Source organism: Rhinopithecus bieti, unplaced genomic scaffold, assembly GCF_001698545.2.
Source record: "Rhinopithecus bieti isolate Rb0 unplaced genomic scaffold, ASM169854v2 scaffold_20175, whole genome shotgun sequence".
NCBI lineage: Eukaryota > Metazoa > Chordata > Mammalia > Primates > Cercopithecidae > Rhinopithecus > Rhinopithecus bieti.
The window spans coordinates 2,226,454-2,250,236 of NW_016809984.1; the positions used below are offsets into that span (position 1 = coordinate 2,226,454).

Genomic DNA, 23,783 nt, shown 5'->3' on the forward strand with positions numbered 1-23,783 from the left:
ATATAGTGATATATATATATAGTGATATATATATATATAGTGATATAGTGATATATATATATAGTGATATATATATATATAGTGATATATATATATATATAGTGATATATATATATATAGAGAGAGCGCGCAGTGAGAATGAGAAACTCAATAATTCATGGGTCAATCAGCAGAGGTTTCAGATGACTTTTGCCTCAGTATTAAAGCAAAACAAGCCCTTCACTAAATTTGGCTCCTGGTCTATGTGGGCGAGACTTCAAAATATCAAACTGTTTACAAGTAACTCAAGTCTCAGAGCAAAACTGAAGAACATTTCTAACATACAAGAATATCTGTTTGGAGATATCAGTATGAATGTATTGTTTTTAAGCATATAGATAAAATGGTAAAGAAATGAATACATACCTGTGTGAATAACGGGTTGGTGTATATATATGTATTTCATAGTTCTGTCCACTTAGAAGACCACTAGTGCCCAGATGTTTGTTGCCAAATATTGTTCTCCAATTAAAAGAATGAAAGATGGTTCTAGGACCCTGAGGTAAAAAATGCAAGAGTGTTGTAACAAGGTGTGTTCAAAAAAAAAAAAAAAAAAAAAAAAAGAAAGAAAAGAAAAGAAAAAGGATGGGACACATCTGAAAAGGACAGAGGAATCCATTTGAAAGAGCTTCCCCAATGACTAAGGCTGGAACAATTTGTAAAAGAAAATCCGTAAGTTCACACTGAAAATGAAATGATTAAATAAATGAATAATAAAAAATGTGAGACAGGGCAATCTCTTACTGAAGAATTCCAAATTGCATATGTAGAAGAAACAGAGGAAATAGAAAAGTCACTGTGACAACACCACTGTGAGTAGTTGCCACACATAAGACCCAATGACGAGTGCTAAAATTAGTGGGTGTAACTTTAAGAAGAAATGGATCATTTGTACAGTTGCAAAGTATCGTCCCCAAAATATTAATTAAGACAGTGGTTTTAACATATGCCCATACATTCTTTTATACTCATCCCCCTAGATTCCGCTCTCCTGGATTCAGTGGCCTGCCTCTAATGAATAGACAAGGGAAATAGAAAAATGGTAACCAAGTGACCAAAGTTAATAAACATGACCTGTAATAAGTCTTGTGAACCTCATGTGCATTCTCTTATGATGCAATGTTGTGATGTTATCATGTGACTACATATCTGTAATATTCCTCTCCCAAATCTATACTTCCTGTCTAATAATGAGAAAGCATCAGACAAATCCAAGTTTAATGACATTCTACAAAACACCTGACCAGTAATCTTCAAATGTCAATATCATTAAAAACAAGGAAAGAGGCTGTCACAAATTGAAGAACACTAAGAAGAGATGACACCTAAATGTAATATGGGATCCTGGATTAGGTACTAGGGCAGGAAAAGGTCATTATTAGAAAAACTGGGGAAATCTGATTACAGTCTTTAGTTTAGTAAAACTGAACTGTCTTTAGTTTAGTAAAACTGAATTTGACAACTGTGCCAGTGTCAAATTCGCAGTTTATGTGATGTTAGCACCAGCAGGTGTTAGATGAAGGATATAAAGTCACTTAGTAGTATTGTTATAGCTACAGGACATCAGTTCTCCAGCTTTGGGTCACCTGAGTCCCTATCAAGCCAATTTGTGAGGCTGCTGTTAGTTGTCCTTACTCCCCAGACTCGAAGCTCTCAGACAGACCTAGAATTCAACCTCTTCTTCTTCTTGACCTCTGCTTCACTGCATCCTAAACATGGCAGAGTGGAAGGGTAGTGAGGGAGGCTGAGCAGAAGCCCATTATTAAGAAGCCCATCACTAGAGCTTCTCTGATGGTTCTCTGAGACAGGGGCTCCCTCTGTAGTCTCCTTTGTGCACAATCCCAAGCATGCTGGGCCACACAGACTCCACCAAAGCTAGTTTTTATGAGGAGGCAAATATTGAGGCTCCACTGTGAAGAAAATGTCCATGTCAGATTTATGTACAAAAGATTAAAGTTGATGCACTACTATTGCAGGAAAATGATACCTGCGAGAATTTCCAAAAGTCAGATTTTGTATTGTGTGGCCGGCTGAATAATACCCTTCCTCACAAAGACATCCACATCCTAATCCCTGGGATCTGCCTCTGTTACCTTAGATGGCGAGAGTGGACTTTACAGATGTGATGAAGTTAAGGATCTGGAGATAAGGAGATTATTTTGGATGAGCTTGGTGGCCCTTAATGCAATTACATGTATCCTTATAAGAGATAGCCAGCGGGAGATCAGACACAGATGGAGAAGAGAAGGCAATGTGACCATAGGGGAAGAGATTAGAGTGATGTGACCACAAGCCGAGGAGTGAGGCAGCCACTAGAAACAGAGGCAAGGAATGAATCTTCTCTCCTATATCCTCTAGAGGGAATGTGGTCCTGATGACACCTGGATTTTGGTCCAGTGACATTGATTTTGGACTTTTCCAGAACTGTGAGAATAAATCTCTGCCATTATAAGCCAGCAATTTTGTGGTAGTTTTTATAGCAGCCACTCAAAATTAATATACTCCAATATGTCCAGTTAATGTGAGACTAGACCAAAAAACTCATGTCCTCATAATATTTTCCGCAAAACTTGCTCTCATGTTTTTATCTGACACCCATCTCAAACTACAAAGAAAGAAAATAATTTTGAGACTTTAATGTCCCCCTGTCTGGGGTATGCCTTCCATAAGTTATTGGAAAAGTCTAGTCTCCTTTCAAGATTTTATTCCAGCAGTACCTCCTCTTGAAAGAGTTTTAGGCATTGTATGATGTTCTCAGTGCGCATATTAAAAAGAAAAAAGGCAAAGACTCATGTCTACTTGATGTTTACATTTTTGCAGGGAGGGAGAGACAGAGATAAACAAATAAATAAAGCATTTAGTGTATTAGCAGGTGATACCTGCAATGTAGACAAGAAAAGGCAGACTAAGATGAGGGAGATCAGGACTGTCAGAGTAAGAAGCGTTGAAATGACAATATATTGTTCAGAGTAGGGCCCAATGAGGAAGTGACCTTTGAGCAATGATTTCAAGATGAAAGAAAGAGACATGTAGGTATCTGGGGGAAAAGCATTCCAGGCAGAGGAAGGAGCCAGTGCAAAGGCCCTAAAAAATATTTTAGGATCAATGAGGAGGCCCATATTACTGAAAATTTAAGGAAGGGAGTGGTAGAGTTTACGTCAGAGAGTTAACGGGGCAGGATGGATCATACAAGACCTTGATGGCCTTAAGTGCTTTGTTGCTTTGTTTTCTTATTCCAAATAAAACTGGGAGCTAGTAGATGATGTGGAGATGAGTGACATGATCTAGCATGTTCTAGAGGGCTGAGTTTGAGAGCTAATTCAGAAGTAGAGTAGATGAAAGCAGGGAGGTCAGTTAGGAATCTATTGCAGTAATCCAGGAAAAAGATGATGATGGCTTTGTCCCAAGGGTTAGCAATGAAGGTGATGAAAAAAATGGATGGATTCTGAGTGTATTTTGATGGTAGAGCCAGTTGAATTTCCTAATGGATTGGCTATAGGGTGGGATAGAAAAAGAATATTCGAGGACCACTCTAAGGTTTTCAGCTGGAAGGCTGTTGGTGAAGCAAAGTTGAGGATCATCTTTCATGTTTTGAGCATGCTGTTTGAGAATGGTGGAGGTGGGTGGGAAACTTGTTGGAGTGCATTAGAGAGATAATGGGAAAAGAGAATTTGAAGGTAAGTATTGATCATTAGCAATAGCAACAATAACTACCGTAAGTTGAAATGCCCCACAGTCTTTGGGGATGTGATACATGAGGGTAGACAGGGCTAGATGGGATGAGGTAGGATCTAGACATCAGACTCAGGAGCTATGAGAGGTATATATAAGGTTAACATCTAGTCAAATGCATAAACAGGTTGATTTTAATTGACGTCGGTTTTTCTCCATTGTCCCCTCTAGAGGCAATCTTCAGAGATTCCTGGCTAGGTCTTCTATGTTTCCTGTCCCTAGAGGGAGCTCCTAAGGCTGTGGACATTGGCTAACATGCTGATGTCACTGGAGGCCACATCTTACAGGGCCAAGAGACAGATTTGCTTTCCTTTTTCTCATGCTTGCAAGCTCCTTCATCTGGAAACGTGATTTACCTGGGTCCTGCCATGGTTTCTAGGCTTCTCAGTTTAGTGTCCCTTTGTCTCCTGGGAGCAAGTGAGTCTTCAGGTACTTAAATATCTGTGCTCTACCCTATCCCAGTCTACTCATGCCATGTGTTGTCATGTATTCTGTTTTTGTCTCTTCCCACAGAGCATATAGAACCTGGAGTTACTCAGTTCCCCAGCCACAGGGTAATAGAGAAGGGCCAGACTGTGACTCTGAGATGTGACCCGATTTCTGGACATGATTATCTTTATTGGTATCGACGTGTTATAGGGAAAGAAATAAAATTTCTGATATACTTTATGAGAGCGTCTATGCAGGATGAGTCCGGTATGCCCAAAAAGCGATTCTCAGCTGAAAGGACTGGAGGGACATATTCTACTCTGAAGCTGCAGCCTGCAGAACTGGAGGATTCTGGAGTTTATTTCTGTGCCAGTAGCCAAGACACAGTGCTTCATAGTCATGTCCTTGCTGTACAAAACCATAGCCTTCTCCTCTCAACTCACAGCCACCCAAAAGGAAGGCTTTCCCTGTGCCTCCTCCCCCAAGGGAGGGGAGATAAAGAACCAGAATTAACTCATGAAATACAAGAGTATTCCAAGAAGATTTGGATGGAAATACTTGTAGTTTGGGGGATCTCTGAAGTTCTTTAAACAGAACTCAATCTATGTGTTTCTGGTTTTATTTTTTAAAGTGTATGTTGCCCTGGTTATAAAGTACAGCAGGCTTCTTGTTTATCCTGTTGCTCTGAAAGGTTTGTGACTCTGACTGTGGGGCCTTCTTTATATCCCTTCTTATAGTAAGATAAACAAGTCTTTCTGATGAAGATAAAAATAGTGAATACAAATGCATTTACTACAGGCTTTTAGGTTGCTCAATGATGATCCTGGTAAGGGTGATAGTGGTGACGTTGGTAATGGTGGTGATGAGTTTAGGTTGCTTTTGTCTAGCATTTATAAATTTCCAAACACTTTAAAACAATGTTATTCTAGAGTGGAACAGTCAAGTCCATTATCAGAGGTTAATGCTAATTTTCTGTCCACATAGGGTCTGGGTTTGTAATGTTAAAAAATACAGTTAGCACTATAAATAGATACATGTCAGTCGATACAGAACATTTTTAGAGATCACTTCCAGTTGCTACAATAGGAATATATATTCCTATTTTTTTTTCTTTTTTTGAGACAGAGTCTTGCTCTGTCGCCCAGGCTGGAGTGCAATGGCACAATCTCAGCTCACTCCAACTTCTGCCTCCTGGGTTTAAGCGATTCTCCTGCGTCAGCCTCCCGAGTAGCTTGGATTAGCAGCACCCGCCACCACACCCGGCTAATTGTTATATTATTAATAGAGACCATGTTTCACCATGTTGGCCAGGCTGGTCTTGAACTCCTGACCTCAGTGATCCACCCGCCTCAGCCTCCCAAAGTGCTGGGATTACAGGTGTGAGCTACCGTGGCCAGCCTTTTGTTCTTTCTGAGACAGGGTTTCATTCTGTCACCCCGGCTGGAGTGCCATGGCAGTGTGATCATGGCTCACCACAGCCTCGACTTCCTGGGCTCAAGCGGTCCTCCTGCCTCAGCCTCCCTAGTAGATGGGACTATAGGTGTACATGACCACACCCAGCTAACTTTTGCATTTTTTGTAGGGACAGGTCTCACTGTGTTGCCCAGGCTGGTCCCAAACTTCTTGGCTCAAGTGATCCTCCTGCCTTGGCCTCCCGAAGTGCTGGGATTATAGGTATGAGACACCATGCCTGGCCTGGAATATGTAATTCTTAGTGAGACCTAATGGTATAACACATTATACTTGGTTCAACTGCCTTCTTTTAACATCCGGATTCCAATATTCTGCTCGTGTTTCAGCCACGTTTTTGCAAACAATCCTGAAATTCACTATAATAATAAGTTTCATTTTCCCAGTCTGATTGTTATTTAGAACCTCAAATTATTATTTAACTCATATCCTAATACTGATTATGCAAATGAATACTGAGAAAATATTACAAGTGGGCTTGGATTTTTATTTTTTCAAGCGATTTAAAACCTATTTTCCTTTTCTAATAATCAAGACCCAATTTTTAGACAATCAGTACTCTCTCTTCCTATGTGGATATGTAATATGAATAGGTATATTGTTTCTGTCACAGGCATCACAAACACATATTTTGCTTGAAACTTGTCCATCAACTCCTTTAGTATGACAAGAACAAAGATAAATGGATTTCTAAAGCATAGTCACATATTGGACATGAGTTTTTGTTCAAAATTTCAGCTAGAGAATTCTAACAGGTGCCTTTCCTTTTATTGTGTTATGTAATCCAAGGTCATCGTGAGTAACTAAATTATTGATTTATTTTTCCACTCTGTAATCTCTCCATTATATTTAAAAATAGCAGCTATGAGGCAAAACAAGTTCTTGGTGGGTACATTGCTTCAACTCCAAAATCTAGCAAGTGGAAGTTTAATTCAGTGCTTTGCCATTTCATACTATAGACACCGAATGTTCTATCCTGTAATGGGCAGACAGTGGCTCTATAGTTCTGTTAGCTCAAGAGGTATCTTTATGTACAATTTTTATAATGTTATTTTATTTGTTAATCTTTCTTAAGGTATGATTGACAGAAAAAAATTGTGTATATTTAAGGTATACAAGGCGATGTTTTGATATACATATACACTGCAAAATGATTACCACACTCAAGCTAATTAACATATTCATCACCTCACAAAGTTACTTTTGTGTTGTGTATGTATGGTGAGAATGATCTACTCTCAGAAAATTTCGAGTGTACAATAATCATTAACTATAGTCACTGTGTTGTCCATTAGGTCTCCAGAACTTTCGAGCACACTCCAAAACATCAACTTTTATTCTGATTAAGCCTCAAATATGTCTTCATGTTCCAATTAATAGCTATTTTTAGAGTAGTTATGAATAATGAAGAATGCTGGCATAAAAGATGGAAAGAATAAATGAAGATAAGGGCTCTAACGTCTTTGGACTTTCCAGGAAGTGATAAAAGCTGCAATTTAAAGTATACACGAAGAAGTCAAGGATGGCAACTCCTATAAACAGCTGATACTTCAAACCTGGAATGTCTAGTGCTAAGCAGCCTGGACCCCTGCACCCAGCACACCTCTCTTTGACATGATAGGAGGATGACGTGATAGGAGGACCCGGGTCTTCTCCTCCCACGCTGCCCTTGGCCTTTATGTTTTTCCTTTCATCAGTAAAGATTCTGTCTTAATTATTACCCTATGACAGGAAGTTCATCCTAAGCCTGGACAGGTGAGAGATGGCAACTCTGAAGCAACCCCTGGGCATGACACCACATGAGGCCACACCCAGAACAAATTGCAAGAACTAACGAGGTATTTCCTACAGAATCCCTAAGAGAACATGTCTGTCTGGATGTAAGTGTCTACAGTCGATAAATACACAGCATATGATTGGATAAGATGGAATTGAAAGCCTTTCAATGCTTCACAATGCCCATCACTCTCATTGTCCTGAAGTGGTGTTGGCAGTGGGCTCAGCAGGGTGCTGTGAGGATGGTGAGGCTACATGTATACGATGCTGACCAAGCTGGCTACACAGATGGACCAGACTCACCCTGTGATGGTAGACAGAGCTTACCAATGGGGTTCCATGAATGGACAACAGGCATGCTGCTGTAATAATCTCCTCAACCATGATAGAAGTCAGGCAAGACCCAGGCCATGGGAACCTTGAAAACAGTCACCTCTAGCATCGAGTATTTCCTACTGTTTGCCACACTGTGCCTACAAATGTCATTTATGATACAGTTTCAAATTTTCATGTTTATTAAAATTATTGTCAGCCTTATCCAATCTGATATTTTGAATGAAATCATATTAAAACTATCTATTAATTTAAGAACTGGTGTCTTCATAATAGGGAGTCTTCTATAGGTTCCTAGACCACTAAAATACCATGGATTGGCACCTTAGACTTGAAATGGATGATCCTTATTCTTCTCTCAGTCAGACCAGTGAAAGGTACAGATTCATGGCAGCTAGTCCAGCAAGCTTCTAATAGTCAACTTCTAATCGTCTCCTTTAGGACAAAAAAGAAACGATATGCTTAGGAAGGCCACCATGCAATTGAGTGTATCTGAATCATCCTTACATAATATCATTTCTTACAATGTGTCCTCAACATCCTGCTCTGCATATATTTCTCCACCATCTCCAAAATCCTCTTAGCCCAGTGCTCCTCAAACTTTAATGTGCATGTAAATTATGACCTTGTTAAAATGCGGATTCTAATCCAATCAGTCAGGGTTGGAGCCTAAGATTCCCTGTATTTTGAACGAGAGTACAAGTGATGCCAAAGCTGCCAGTCTATGACCACACTGAGTGGTCAAGCTCTAGATGGCACCTACAATAATTACAGGCCTAAGGCCCCTCTTCTCAAGTATCATTTTGCACAGTTCCTGGACTAGGTCAGATACAGACCCTACTTACCACATATATCTCCGTACTCCAAATATTATGTAATCAGTTTTCCTAAATCTAGGCACCAATATTTTAAAATATATTTTCATGGTGTAAATAGAAATTAATTTTCTATAGTAAATACACTAAGTACCTAATCACATTCATCCATCTTTAATGTGAGTAGCAAAAAGCAAAGGCACTATCTTAATGGTTTTTGAGTGAGACTTTAGCAAATGCTATCTTTATGGAGAAACCTCTGGGCTGCTTTTTAGGATGTGAAAAAAGTGGGGTAAAGGGAGGCGAACTGGATGAACATGGGACAGAGACAGGGATGGGGCAAATATGGGGACACCTGTCTCAAAGAAGCAGCAAATGATACAGAAAATAAATATCTGTTCCATCCCTGTTCCAGACAAGCCCATGTACCTGCAACGTAGGAAGCTGTGTATCACATTGCAACAAGGAATGATCCTGGCCCTGGTAAAGTCAACAGCAACAGTCATCACAGGCGAATCTGCCTATCAGGGATTGGAGACTCTCTAAACTCCCGCCTCTCAACCCAGGAATCAGAGCCTGAGACAGAGAGATGCTTCATTCCTGCATGAGGTGGTATTCCCGCCATGAGTCCTGGGCTTCTCCACTGGATGGCCCTTTGTCTCCTTGGAACGGGTGAGCACTGGGCAGAAAGGAAATCTTTGACTAAAGCTGTCTTGTCCTCAGTCTACGCCTTTCATTCATAGCAGTAACACTGTTCTCCTTAACTCTGACTCCAAATTTGTCTTCTTTCTCTACAGGCCATGGGGATGTCATGGTCATCCAGAACCCAAGATACCAGGTTACTCAGTCGGGAAAGCCAGTGACCTTGAGTTGTTCTCAGAATCTGAACCATAAAGTCATGTACTGGTACCAGCAGAAGCCAAGTCAGGCCCCAAAGCTACTGTTCCACTACTATGACAAAGATTTTAACAATGAAGCAGACACCCCTGATAACTTCCAATCCAGGAGGCCGAACACTTCTTTCTGCTTTCTTGACATCCGCTCACCAGGCCTGGAGGATGCAGCTGTGTACCTGTGTGCCAGCAGCAAAGACACAGAGCTACAGTGCTGCCTCCCCTTTGTTCATAAACCTCATTGTTTCCCACTTCCAGGTGCTTTCTCTAGGACTTCTCCCCCACCACCTCTCACAACAATAGGAAGTGGGTTTGTGACTGTCAATATCTCATCTGTAGACAGAGTTGAGCACAAACCAATAAAAACCATTGACAGTTATGCCAAGAATGGAAAAGTGGTAATACATGCCTGACATTCAGTTGGTGGTATTTTCCCAGAATTACATTTAGAACCCATGCTATCCTTTTCAGAAGATGAACAGGAGTTTTTTCTTTCTTTTTTTCATTGTTTTAATCTAAGTCAGAGGCTTAGAAATATAAGAGGTGATATGTGAAGAATGATGGAGACCCAATGTCATATAAACTCAAGTCTCTGGCATTCGATTAATTTTTATAGGATTTAATCTTCCTGAGGAATCCACGTTTTTAGCCCAGACCTGGAGCAACTACCTCATTAATGGGAGAATGAAAGCACAGGTGTCCCAAAATAAAAATCTCTCAGAGGAAAAACCACATTGGAGAGGGAAAAAAAAGAAGACCATACATTAATCTGCTCATATCTGGAGCTGGAGGTACTATTGTGACGACCAAATGGAAATCATAAATATATAAAGAAAAGATGCTGAAAATAGAGTACATTTGGAGATGAAGATCATGGAGCCATCTGTATAGAAGACAGTAATAATGTCATTAAGATGCATAAGAGCGCCATCAAAAGTCAATAAGAAAAACTACAGGAGGGAAGAAGATGGAAGATCCTGCTCCCCTTAACAAAGATAAACAAAATGCTGAGTGAGAAATATTGCAACCTCATAAATTGTCACATGAAAGTATATAATTACAAATTACTTGATAATTAAAATCCCTCAATGAGAATGTATTCTGAGAAAAAGCAGAAAATATAGTTACATGGCTATCTAAAAATGTAAAATTTTGCACATTAAATAAAGATAATGTTGGAAAAACATGACAAGATCTATTACAAAAGAGCTTTTACAAATTGTTTGCTTTAATGATATTAATGATAATATAATGACAGCTAACATTTACTAAGCACTTAATACATGCTAGACCTTAAGTCTTCTTCACATATATTTATAGTTCATGTAAGTTTTACAACAACCTCAGAAAGTTAGTACTATTGTAACCTCACTCATTTATCCATGAGGAAACTGAGACACAGACAAGTAACTAGCCCTTTATTATGTATCTCGTTTGTGATGGAGCCAGGATCAAAATGTAGACAATTTACTTCCCAGGCTCATTCTCTCTTCAGAGTTTACATGGATTCTAAGTCAGACCTTCGAATAGGAAGGTAAATGGTTATAAACCGGAAGATTTCCACACTCTCACCAACATTGCCCTCGCTTTTCTTTGGGTCTTGGCCAGAGGGGTGAGCCCTGGTGACTATGCCTCACTGGTGACTAGCACTGAGTTGCACTGAGGACCAACACAGAGTAAGAGTGTCTTTGGGATAAACCTGGGAGGATGAAGGGTAAAAAATGCAGAACTTAAATTTTGATCCCAAGGGATCCTTTAAAGATGAATGAGTCTCCCTTAGAAGGTGAGGAATTAAACATAAACTCTTTAACTTGTAGAGATGTGAGGTGTTTTCCTCAAGTAGTAAACTTTGAACCATGGTTATATGCATGGTAGGGAACCTATGAGGGTGGAACATGGATGAAGAAGTGACAGGCTGTTCGGGGACAGGTGCAGGCAGAAAATCAGCTGCCTCCAAGAGTGGTGAGAGAAGCTGTAGAGCATCCTTTATCCAGACTAGCCCAACATGCAGTCCAGGAAGCTGTGAGATACAAGGAAAGGGTCACCATAAACTGCAAGCTGACTATGTCAAAAATGACACTTGGAGTCCGAGAGTGGGTACATGTGGTGATATCACAGATATACACCCACCCTCTTCCTGCCCAACCGAGAGAGAAGAGACCTACAGGTTTAGCACTTTCACCATAGGGACTAGAACCCTGGATTTAGCTAGAGAGGCTGGCTTAGACCTTTTCATGATTCTTCCGTATGAACCATACAATTTGGAACCATACTATTTAGAGATGATTGATTAATTTATACGACCTGCATAAAGCCTGTCTTTCCAGAGGAAGCTCAGGTTCAATAAAAATAGATCTCTCTCTTGTCCTTCTCAATCTTCCCTCCCTCCTTCTTCCCTTTCTTCCTGCCTGCCTTGCTTCCTCATTAAGAGTAGACATGAACTAGCCACCTGTATATTCTCTGAGTTATGCTGTTAGTGCTGATCACACATTAGTTTAACCTAGAAAAACTAACCCTGTTTTATTTTATCTGAGAGTCTGAGACCCCTCTTTGATCCTTAAAAACTTGCCAATTTCTTGCCAAGCAAATATGTGCAGGGTTTTAGAGAGCTGTAGGTAAAAGAGACAAAATAGAAACACCACACAGAATTTGGAGGCAGAGCCTTTAGAGCTCTGAAGCTTGAGGGCCCGCTGTTGCTCCAAGCCTGCCTATAGCACCAGGTTCCTCTGCTATGAGTCCCTTTGCCTCCTGAGGGCAGTGAGTCCTGGGCATAGATAGCCTGTCTGCCTCGGGCACTAACACTGTAGTCTTTTTCCACACCTTCCTCTGGTAGTCCAATATTCACCCCCATTTTCCTCTCCAGGCCCTGCTCCTAGACTCTAGTCCCACAGACTCTGTGGATATCCTGATTACAGAGATAGAAACAGAGGTGACACTCAGATGTGAGTGATGAAACTTACAATGCTGTAAAGAAGACTCAGGACTTAGACTGCCTGTTGACGTTCATTCTTTTTTTTTTGAGACGGAGTCTCGCTGTCACCCAGGCTGGAGTACAGTGGCCGCATCTCAGCTCACTGCAAGCCCCGCCTCCCGGGTTCACGCCATTCTCCTGCCTCAGCCTCCCGAGTAGCTGGGACTACAGGAGCCCGCCACCTCGCCCGGCTAGTTTTGTATTTTTTAGTAGAGACGGGGTTTCACAGTGTTAGCCAGGATGGTCTTGATCTCCTGACCTCGTGATCCGCCCGTCTCGGCCTCCCAAAGTGCTGGGATTACAGGCTTGAGCCACCGCGCCCGGCCTGATGTTCATTCTTATGTCATTTGTTCAGCAAATATGTATTTAGGAACTCCTGTGTAACAGACATTGTTTCAGGTTCTGGAAATAAGGTAATAAACAAGCCAGATAGACTTGTTTTAAACTCCTGGAAGTTATAAACCAAAGAGATGTACATGATGAGAACAATGCCACTCTGGATAAGAAGGAATCTGTTACCTTAACACTGGCCAGTGCAAACCCAGTCTGGCAGACATCTGTATCATTTAGACTTGTAAGGAATCCTACAGCTGTATAGCTCTCTGCATTTAAGGGCAAGCCTAGACAAGACAGAACCTCACTCTCATGAATCCATGCCCTAAGAAAGAGAAGAAACTTCCCTCATAGGAACATGGATGCAGTCTTGCAGTTTTCTCATCAAGTAGGAAAATTCAAACTGCTAAAACTTTGCGCCAGAATTTAAGACAAATAAATTGCCTGGGTCATGCATTATTTACAATGCATTTAACTATTTTCCCTAATATAAATCTGTTGATGAACCACTTATGTGGCATATAAACAGGACTTATATTTAAATGTTAGATGTGGTGCTTTAGAAGATATATTAAAATTACTAGAGTCTGATTTACATTTTTAATAGTAATACAAAATATAAAGTACCACGGCTTGTTCAGAAGAAACAGGATTTCTGAAATCTACCAGAATAGCTTTCTAAAAGCCACTATCTTATGATCTTTAGTGGACTAAAATACTCATAATGATGGATTGGAAAAATGGATGTTTGAGTGCATAAGGTTCACAAGTATAAGAAAGAATTGGTACCTCCTAGCTATAGATTGTTGGTTTCAGAGGATGAGAATGAATGTGTCCTCATCCTCATTTTAATTTTGAAAGACAATGCAGATATCCCTACTATGGAATAGTTCATTACATCACCACCTATAGAGATGAACAACACTAGATGTTTCCAACTCTCTAAGAGACCAAGAAGTATTAACCCAAGGTCAGATTCAGGTAATTGATCGTGACTCATGAATTTTCAGAGATCCCCAATGGTTATTTTTAAATTTTCAGCAGTTACGTCTTTTTCTCTGGGGCGAGGGTATTTAAAGCTCCTCATGCAGGCATTCTGGAACTACCTCTACCCTCCTGCCCCCTGCCCCTAAAACAGTTTACAGAAATAGGTGCCTGGACCGTGGGCTGTAGTTCACCAACTCCTGCTCTAGCCTAATTTTGTCTCATTACTAGAGCATGGACATTCCGTGGATGCTGGTGAAGCCTTTCTGGGGTTTCTCTCAAATGCCTTTTAAAGCTTTTTCCTACACAGACACAGATTACTGTTTAGCCAAAAATTTAAGATAATTCCTCCAGACATCTGGAGTTCTTGTGCAGCTTCCTCCTCTCTGGTGGTCTTTCCTTGAAAATTCTAGCTGCCTCAGGCCCTGCTGATTTTGTAACCTGTTTCTGCAACTCAAAATTTGCCATGCTCTGTTGCTCTGTTCCCTACTCTGTGTGTGTAGAAATTGCCCCCATGTTTTGGTGCTTTGGCAGAATCACAGCTCTGTGCTGCCTGCTTTCCAGTGGCTGAATACAATTGTTTCGTATATCCTGTTAATTTGTGTTACTTGTATACAGCAGGATGCCAAAGACAATTGGATTCTACGAAGTGATCACGTCACAGAGAAGCTGCCGATAGAGGCGGAGAGAGCCACACAGAGAGCCGCCTGCCTCTGCTGCCTGCTCTTCCCCCGATTCTGCCATGAGCCCCATATTCACCTGCCTCACAGTCCTTTGTCTCCTGGCTGCAGGTAAGTCCCTGTTCTGCAATCGTCAGCTCCCTGCTCTAAGCGTTTCGTCCATGTCATCAAACTCCCTCATGGGCTCAGTCTCCAACTCCCGTCTGCTTTCTTTACAGGTTCTCCTGGTGAAGAAGTCACCCAGACTCCAAAACATCTTGTCAAAGGGGAAGGACAGAAAGCAAAATTATATTGTGCCCCAATAACAGGACACAGTTATGTTTTTTGGTACCAACAGGTCCTAAAAAAAGAGTTCAAATTCTTGATTTCCTTCCAGAATGAAGATGTCGTTGATGAAACACAGATGCCCAAGGAAAGATTTTCAGCTAAGTGCCCCCGAAATTCACCCTGTAGCCTTGAGATCCAGGCTACGAAGCTGAAGGATTCAGCCACGTATTTTTGTGCCAGCAGTCAATCCACAGTGTTAAATATTAGCTAATCTTAGGGCACAAACTCATCACAGACCCAGCTGAGGAAGCAGGTGGTGTACTAGGTTGGAAGGAAATAACAGAAACTAGAGCTAGCTTAAGCCAAGGGGGAATGTATTATAAGCCTAAATGTATGTCCCATAGAACCGCAAAGCAAGAACACAGGAACTTCCCAGAAATAAACTGCAATGAAACCTTAGAACCGGTGGCTCATGCTTGTAATCCCAGCACTCTGGGAGGCTGAGGCGGGTGGATCACGGTCAGGAGATCAAGACCATCCTGACTAACATGGTGAAACCCCGTCTGTATTAAAAAAAAAAAAAATTAGCTAGTTGTGGTGGCAGGTGCCTGTAGTCCCAGCTACTCCAGAGGCTGAGGCAGGAGAATGGTGTGAACCCGGGAGGCGGAGCTTGCAGTGAGCCGAGATAGCACCACTGCACTCCAGCTTGGGTGACAGAGCAAGACTCTGTCTCCAAAAAAAAAAAGAAAGAAAGAAAGAAAGAAACTTTAGAACCATGGCATGGCCAACTGACAACTCATTTTTTATATACCTTGTCCGCCTCATTGTTCTCTTTTATTATAAGTAGCCTTTGCTGTTTCTTAGGTCTCACAGTGATTAGAAAATTGCAGATTCAGATGTTAGTCCTCCAGTCAATTGAGACTAACCTGACTTTCTCTCATGCTAGATTACAAATCTAGAGTGCAGGGGGGGAAAATGTGATCCTGCTTTACTCAATAATGTGCTCTTGGAAATCCAAGGGAATTGAGTTATTTTGAACAAGATGGTGTCCGGGAGCCTGTCCCTCTGACCTTGTGGACCAAGGATTTCAAGGGGTGGAATCCAGTCAGAACATCCAATAGGCACCCATCACAAGTGAGAAGTCAGGGATAATTAATACATTTTCTGGAATATGGAGACCTTGGGAAAAGAGAAGGTTTGGAGAGAGGATCAAAACCTTAGTATTTAGAACAATATCAGACCACGTAAAAGTTCGGGTTAATCTTTCTTTAAGAAATTAAGCCGGCCAGGTGTGGTGGTTCATGGCTGTAATCCCGGCACTTTGGGAGACCAAGGAGGGCAGATCACCTGAGGTTGGGAGTTTGAGATCAGCCTGACCAACATGGAAAAACCCCATCTCTACTAAAAATACAAAATTAGCCAGGTGTGGTGGCACATGCCTGTAATCCCAGCTACTCGGGAAGCTGAGGCTGGAGAATCTCTTGAACCTGGGAGGGGGAGGTTGTGGTGAGCCGAGATCACGCCACTGCACTCCAGCCTGGGCAACAAGAGTGAAACTCCGTCTTAAATAAATAAATAAAAATAAAATAAAATAGAAGAAAAAAAAGAAATTAAACCTAGATAACACAAAAAGCATGTTCATTTTAAGTGTGACAACTTCAGCTCCTACAAATTCGCTAACTGGCCTTTATGGCACTGAAGGAGAACAGATTAATGTGCTCTTGGTGTAAAACACATTAATGCACAGACAATTAAAAAATCTTTAGGTATATGATTCAAATTATAATGAGCGGCAATGTATTCAACATCAATATTCCTAATGAAGCATTATGGTATCAACTCTACCTAGGCAGGAGACTACACTTATGTTGAGCAGTTATAGAATTCAAAATAACTCTGCTAAAATTTGATAATCCAATCTGTTCACAGATCTGGTCACCACATAGTATTCACCTTGAGAGAAGTTCCTTTATTCTCTCCAGTAACATCTACTCTTATTTCAGTATAAGTTGAACCCAGTTGTCTTACTTCCAGAAGGCCAAAGTTACTTCTTTTCTTCGGAAAAAAAAAATCACTCTGAACCCTGCAAACAGAAGTTCTCACTTTATCACTTTTCTGATCTATTTAATATTATACCTTCTCATTTCAAGTTCCTTTTCCTTCTGTCCCTCAGGCCCAGTCTTGCTGTTGGTGGTCTACATCTTTGCTTTGGTCACAGAGAAGTCACTCCTCTAGATGCCATCTTCAGCTTTTTCTTGAAATATTTCCATTCTAACAAAACTGTTCTCCCTAAAGATTAAAATTACATACTTACCAGACCAAAAGACACATGTGTGTTTCTTTGCCTGCTTGATCTCTTTGAAGCTCTTGACAATACTGACCATGCCCTAAGTTCTAAGCATTCATTTTTGCTCAGTTCCATTTACATCATTTTCAACTAGGTTTCTCATTTTCTCTCTGTTCTTTTTGTTTTCAGTGCAGTTCCCAGAAACTAAATCTATCCATTTAATATTCTCTTTCCCAGGAAAATTCTTCTCGTTCTATTTAAAGTTTAACATTCTAGTTTAATGGGAAAATGGTCTTCTTTTTTGCTTAGCCTTTTAAAATCTCTACTGAAAACTTTTGAATACAAAATTAGCTGGGCATGGTGGCAGGATCCTGTAATCCCAGCTACTCAGGAGGCTGAAGCAGGAGAATCTCTTGAACCTCAGAGGCAGAGGTTGCAGTGAGCCAAGATTGCACCACTGCTCTCCAGCCTGGGCAACAGAGAGAGACTTTGTCTCAAAAGAAAAGAAAAAATTGTGAAGTGTGGTCTGAGACAACTTTTCTCAGTGTCACCTGAGGGAGGGGTTAAACAGGTATATTCTAGGACAGGGTCAGAATTTCAGAGTCGAAATTTCTTGTTGGTGGGTTTTAGGAATATATATCATTGCTCTTGAGTATTTCTGTTTGTGCTAAAGTTCTGCCCCGAGGACTTCATAAGATTAATAACATTGCAAATCTTCTGTAGTGTTTTCCAATTTTGTTCTTCATTTTTTTATTCTCTCTTTCTTCTCTTTCCTTTTGCACTTCCTCGCATGTTTTCCTTAATCTTCAACTTTCCTAAGCACCTGCAAGTGGGATTGGAGCCTTGTTTAACATCATCTGTGTAGCAAAATAAGGATGAGGCCAAATATTTGAACCAAGGATCCCCATCTCCTACAGAAGGTGCCCTGAGGTTGTGGGTATTGCTGGGGACATGATGTCACGGCCAGATCCTACCTCACGGGGCCAAGGGAACCCAGAACTTTCACTGCTCTTTGCTACTGCACATCAGAACCCATCTCTGGGAGTGCCTTGCCCTGCCTGACCTCGCCATGAACATCTGGCTCTTCTGCTGCATGACCCTGTGTCTCTTGGGGGCAGGCGAGTCCAGGTATACATAAAAACTTGCATAAAAGGTGTTTTTGGCTGGGTGTGGTGGCTCACAGCCATACTCCCAGCACTTTGGGTGGTTGAGGTGAGTGGATCACCCAAGGTCAAGAGTTCGAGACCAGCCTGGTCAACATGCTAAACCCCTTCTCTACTAAAAAATACAAAAATTAGCCGGGTGTGGTAGCATGCTCCTGTAGTCCCAGCTACTTGGGAGGTTGAGGTGGGAGGGTCACTTGAACCTGGGAGGTGGAGGCTGCAGTGAGCAGAGATCATGACATTCCACTCTAGCCTGGGCAACAGAGAAAGATCCTGTCAAAAAAAAAATAAAAAGATGTTTTCTTTGGGCTTCCCTTCACCTTCTATGGCTTCTGTCTTCTTCCACAGGACACTCGGAGCCTGAAGTCAGCCAGACCCCTGGACACAAGGTCACCAAGATGGGACAGGAGGTGATTCTAAGGTGCGATCCATCTTCTGGTCACATATTTGTTCACTGGTACCGACAGAATCTGAGGCAAGAAACGAAGTTTCTGATTTCCTTCGAATACCAAAACAATGCAGTTGATTCAGGGATGCCCAAGGAACGATTCACAGCTGAAAGACCTAACAGAACGTCTTCCACACTGAAGATCCATCCCGCAGAGCCGAAGGACTCAGCCATGTATCTCCGAAGTAGCGGTGGCACAGCATGCCTGAGTCAGTTCCCTCCAGGGTGCAAATCCTCTGGCTGCTCTCTTCCCCCACTGAACTCCAAGAAGACATTTGAAAAAGCCTCTTCTTCATCTTCCTACCCCAGAAGAAAGAAGCGAGTTGATTGTTGTGGCTGCAGCTGCTACCAGGAGAGTACAAGACCATGAATTAATGTCTTAAATGGTTGTGATGGGTACACTGGGCAATGGGCTCCTGAAACTACCCAAATACAGAACAAGACATTCTGTGGATTAGGAGGAATCCACATGTTTAGAAGGAAAGGTTCCCAAACCAATCTCCAAGTGCAGAGACCAGATATCTGAGGTTGATATTACTTACCAAAACACAAAAACATTCCCACTGATTTTATCTCAAACACAGTTCTCCTGCAAACTCTTCCCCCACCAACATACCCCAACAGAGACAATGATATGTACATTTGTGGAACAGCCTGTTGACTACTGCAGATCCACCACCTCAACAAGACCAACTTTCCCTGGAGGGCAGTGACTGAAGCAAACCGCAAGGCAGATGGCAACACGACCCTCTTAATGGATGGATGCCAGAGAAACACTGACTGAAATCCCCACTCGGGGACTGTCCTAGCAAATTCAGTTCCTCACAAGGCTGCCCAGGGGAGCACGACGTTTTATTCCGTTATTACAAACACTCAACTGTTCCTTTCTCTCTCTTGCAGGCCCTAGACTCACAGACACTGGAATTGGAGTCAGAAAAATTGCTTTCTAATCCCAAATCTGGTTCTGTTTACTCCCCTTCAGCTGTGAAATCCTGGCAAATGCCCTTACTTCTCTGGGACTCAGTGTCCTCCTCTTCAAAATTAGAGACTTGCTCTAATTAGTCTCTAAGATCTGATACAACTGTGATTATTTGGCTATTTATTTATTTATACAAATATTAGAATATTTATATATACATTTAACATAAATATTTAATTATATTTAATATAAGACACCTTATAGTTAATGATAAGCACAAAATTTATAAGCATTGTATATGAGATAAATGTATATCAATAGAAATGTATTATTTTACTTTGATATCAATATAAATACTTTCTCATCACTAAGAGTTTTTATCATACATATGATGCGACAATATATCTTGGTATGTAAATACTTATCTTAATATAAAATATATTTTATATATAAATATATGTGTGTATGTATAATCTATCTACAGCTATTTTACGCATGTGATAATTAGGGTTGCTATGGAAGACATCACTACCGGCTGGCAAATACGAACATAATTACATATGCAGATAACACAGATCCAGAAACTATGTGGTTGCAAAGGATATTATGGATAACCTCTATATACCACAACTTTGAGGCTAATTTGAAATGTGGTATGTGAAGGTGTTATACCTTTCCTGCAATCCCCTCCACTGCTGCTAGATGGCAGTAAAGGAACATGTTAGAAAGTCTGGCGAGGGGCAGTCATGATTTTAGCACGCAATCCCGGTTTAGTCTTGTTGTCCTGGCATAATTGTTAATAGCATCCTCTTTCACATACAAAAGTGTCTCAATTTGAACATTAAACTATACGGTCATTGTAGATAATGACACAAATGATAGCATCTCTGTTAACAGTAAATTGTGTATTCATGTTGCAGTACCTTCATTTCTTTGTTTCGGTTTAATGAAATAGATTTTTTAAATTATAGAAGAAATAAACACGAAGCTATAGCATTGGTCTGCTTTTTGTCATTTGACTATTTAAATATATCCCAGCCCTACTTACAGTTTGTATTAGCGATATGTGGTATATGAAGTCTCAAATTAAAAACTCAGCTTGGTCTTCTTAGTGCTTCTGTCACCGTCTGCCCAGCACCCACTGCCTTTCAATGTGTTCCAACGTTTCCCAATTCCTGCCTGCTAATAAACCTACCAGGATATTTCCAGACCTGCTTTCTCTGTAAAGAAAACCAAGCGACGACGACTTTCCCTCATTCATCTACTAATACATAAACGTCACCACATGCCAGTGACAACAGGGTAAAATAAGTAATAAAAGTGAAACGGGATAAAAGAATTGTTATATACTTATTGGCCTTCCGGAGAAATCCACCCTCTTCTCTCCAGTCTCCTGCCCACCCTGCCAACAATGTCATTGGCTGTAAAAGCACCTCATGTTCATTTAGCACTCTACAGTTTACTGAGTATTTGTTGTTTTATTTTCATGCTTTAATTGTATGTTTCCAGGTTCTCTGAGCATTTGAGCTCCTGCTCTTCCCAGAGACTGCAAGGCTTTCATAACAAGGCCAGCCCCTTTCTCTCTCCCCTTCTGCCAGTGCCCATTATTTGAACCAAATTTTCTTTCTCTCTCTCTTACTTGGTTCTTTTCCAACTTGTGCCTTCTGTTTGGTCTCTTAAAATATTTCCCTATTCAGTGACACTCCCTCAAGTAAGGCATCTTGATTGCCTGCCTTGGAAATCCTCAGAATTACAGAAGCATCTTTGGTGTTCACCTTGGCATTTTTTATATGTTTCATATATATTTTCATAAATAATAAAATTTTCATATATTTTCCATACATAATAAAATGTCCCTTCAACATGCATAATATATAACAAGATAGTGATCTTCCACCTAATGTCTTGGACAATGTGACTTCTGATAGGCATAGTCTTTGACCCCTACTCACTCATGATTAAAGAAATACCTTTCTCTCAAAGGAACTATCCGTGTTCACAGCGTTAAGTCTCATCCTGGATGCCGCAAGAAGACGTTCAAACGTCCACTGCCCACCCAGTTATGTGGTGCTGCCTGCCATGGGTCACTAGAAGGTACAGTTAAAGGTGTAGACTCTGGAATAAAATAATGCAGACCACAATTCTGGCTTCTCTACTCAAATGCTATGCGAACATGAGCAAGACTATGAATCTCTCTATTCCTCGTTTCCTCACCTCTAAAATGAAGATAATAGTACCTACCTGCGGCTGAGCATGGTGGCTCATGCCTGTAATCTCAGCACTTTGGGAGGCCGAGGCAGGTGGATCACCTGAGGTTGGGAGTTCGAGACCAGCCTGACCAACATGGAGAAATCCCGTCTGTACTAAAATACAAAATTAGCTGGGCATGGTGGTGCATGACTGTAATCCCAGCTACTCAGGAGGCTGAGGCAGGGAAATCTCTTGAACCTGAGAGGCAGAGGTTGAGGTGAGCTGAGATCGTGCCATTGCACTCCAGCCTGGACAGCGAGAGTGAAACTCTGTCTCAATAATAACAATGATAATACCTACCTGATAGTACTGGGTTAAATAAAATAATTCATGAAAATCTCTAGTATGGTGCCTAAAACTCAAACTCTAGTATACATAGGTTTGGCCTACTATTATGATGTGTTATTATCTAGGATTGCTGCGCTCCAGCTTTTGCTGAGTTTCATGGTTTGGCTCTTACTGGACCACTGACGGAAGTAACTCTGTGACTGGTTATTCTGTCATTACCCCAGATACTGCGAGATACCATCAAATCTACTACAAACAACGAGTATGCATTTCTTTTGCTTGTTCCATCCAAGTGGAAAGAAATCTGTCCAGAGATGTCATTCTGCTTCAGTCAATCCAGCCGTGCCAGACAATATCAGCATAAATGTCAAAATTACCATATGTGGTCAACATATGCTGATACTGTGACCATATGCTACATGGGACTTGTTCCCTTAATTGTGAATAAGAGAACTATTAGTGTAGGTATTATTATCCCCAATTTTAGGCTCAGAAAGAGTAATAATTTGTCCAATGTCTCACAACTATGAGTACATTTCAGGGCAAAGATTGGAAATGAAGGAATAACTTTTTTTCTAGTAAGGTTACAAGAAGGATCTTAGTTTCTTTCTGAGCAAACATAGTGTATCATCACAACAGTTACATTAAATCAGCTCAATAATCTCCTAGAAGAACATATTGTAATATTCATTAGAGGTGGCATGGGCTTTGTTGAAGAGGGCAAAAAAACTAGGCAGGATATCACTATATGTGAAGTACCATGCTAGATATTTCACATATAGTATTTCATTTCATCCATACCAGCAACTCAAAATTATATTACTTATTCCTATTTTACTAAAAAAGAAATTGAAGTTTAGGGAGGGGAAGTGCAGGATGTACACTAAGCCGATTGTAGAGCTGGTATTTGTAATCAGGGATTTTATTTAATTCTATTTGCTCTACCATCATCATGTTGAATTAAGAATGACAAAGGTCTGGGTGCACTGGCTGACACCTGTGGTGGGTGAGCTGGCTGACACCTGTGGTTCTAGCTACTTGGGAAGCTGAGGCGGGAGGTTGCTTGATCCCAGGAGTTCGAGGCTGCAGAGATATGATCATGCCACCGAACTCCAGCCTGAGTCACAGAATGAGACCCTGTCTCTAAAATTTAATTTAAAAAAAAGAAATTTTCAAAAAAGAATAAAAATTAAAATATATATATTTTTTAAGGCTAGACGTGGTGGCTCACGCCTGTAATCCCAGCACTTTGGGAGGCTGAGGCGGGTGGATCACGAGGTCAGGCGATCGAGACCATCCTGGCTAACANTGGTATATGAAGTCTCAAATTAAAAACTCAGCTTGGTCTTCTTAGTGCTTCTGTCACCGTCTGCCCAGCACCCACTGCCTTTCAATGTGTTCCAACGTTTCCCAATTCCTGCCTGCTAATAAACCTACCAGGATATTTCCAGACCTGCTTTCTCTGTAAAGAAAACCAAGCGACGACGACTTTCCCTCATTCATCTACTAATACATAAACGTCACCACATGCCAGTGACAACAGGGTAAAATAAGTAATAAAAGTGAAACGGGATAAAAGAATTGTTATATACTTATTGGCCTTCCGGAGAAATCCACCCTCTTCTCTCCAGTCTCCTGCCCACCCTGCCAACAATGTCATTGGCTGTAAAAGCACCTCATGTTCATTTAGCACTCTACAGTTTACT

At 41.0% G+C, this 23,783-nt stretch overlaps 3 gene segments (V, D, J or C); all 3 read left to right on the forward strand.

Moving 5' to 3' along the window:
• Positions 1-4,066: 4,066 nt before the first annotated feature.
• On the forward strand, positions 4,067-4,790 carry LOC108541503 (T-cell receptor beta chain V region YT35-like). The segment is given in 2 exon segments: positions 4,067-4,188; positions 4,285-4,790. Coding segments are annotated over 2 exon segments (555 nt in total).
• A 4,350-nt stretch (positions 4,791-9,140) lies between these two features.
• LOC108541504 (T-cell receptor beta chain V region CTL-L17-like) lies at positions 9,141-9,900 on the forward strand. The segment is given in 2 exon segments: positions 9,141-9,266; positions 9,392-9,900. Coding segments are annotated over 2 exon segments (558 nt in total).
• Positions 9,901-14,462: 4,562 nt separating this feature from the next.
• Positions 14,463-14,993, forward strand: LOC108541506 (T-cell receptor beta chain V region 3H.25-like). The segment is given in 2 exon segments: positions 14,463-14,566; positions 14,674-14,993. Coding segments are annotated over 2 exon segments (369 nt in total).
• The last annotated feature ends 8,790 nt before the right edge of the window (positions 14,994-23,783 follow it).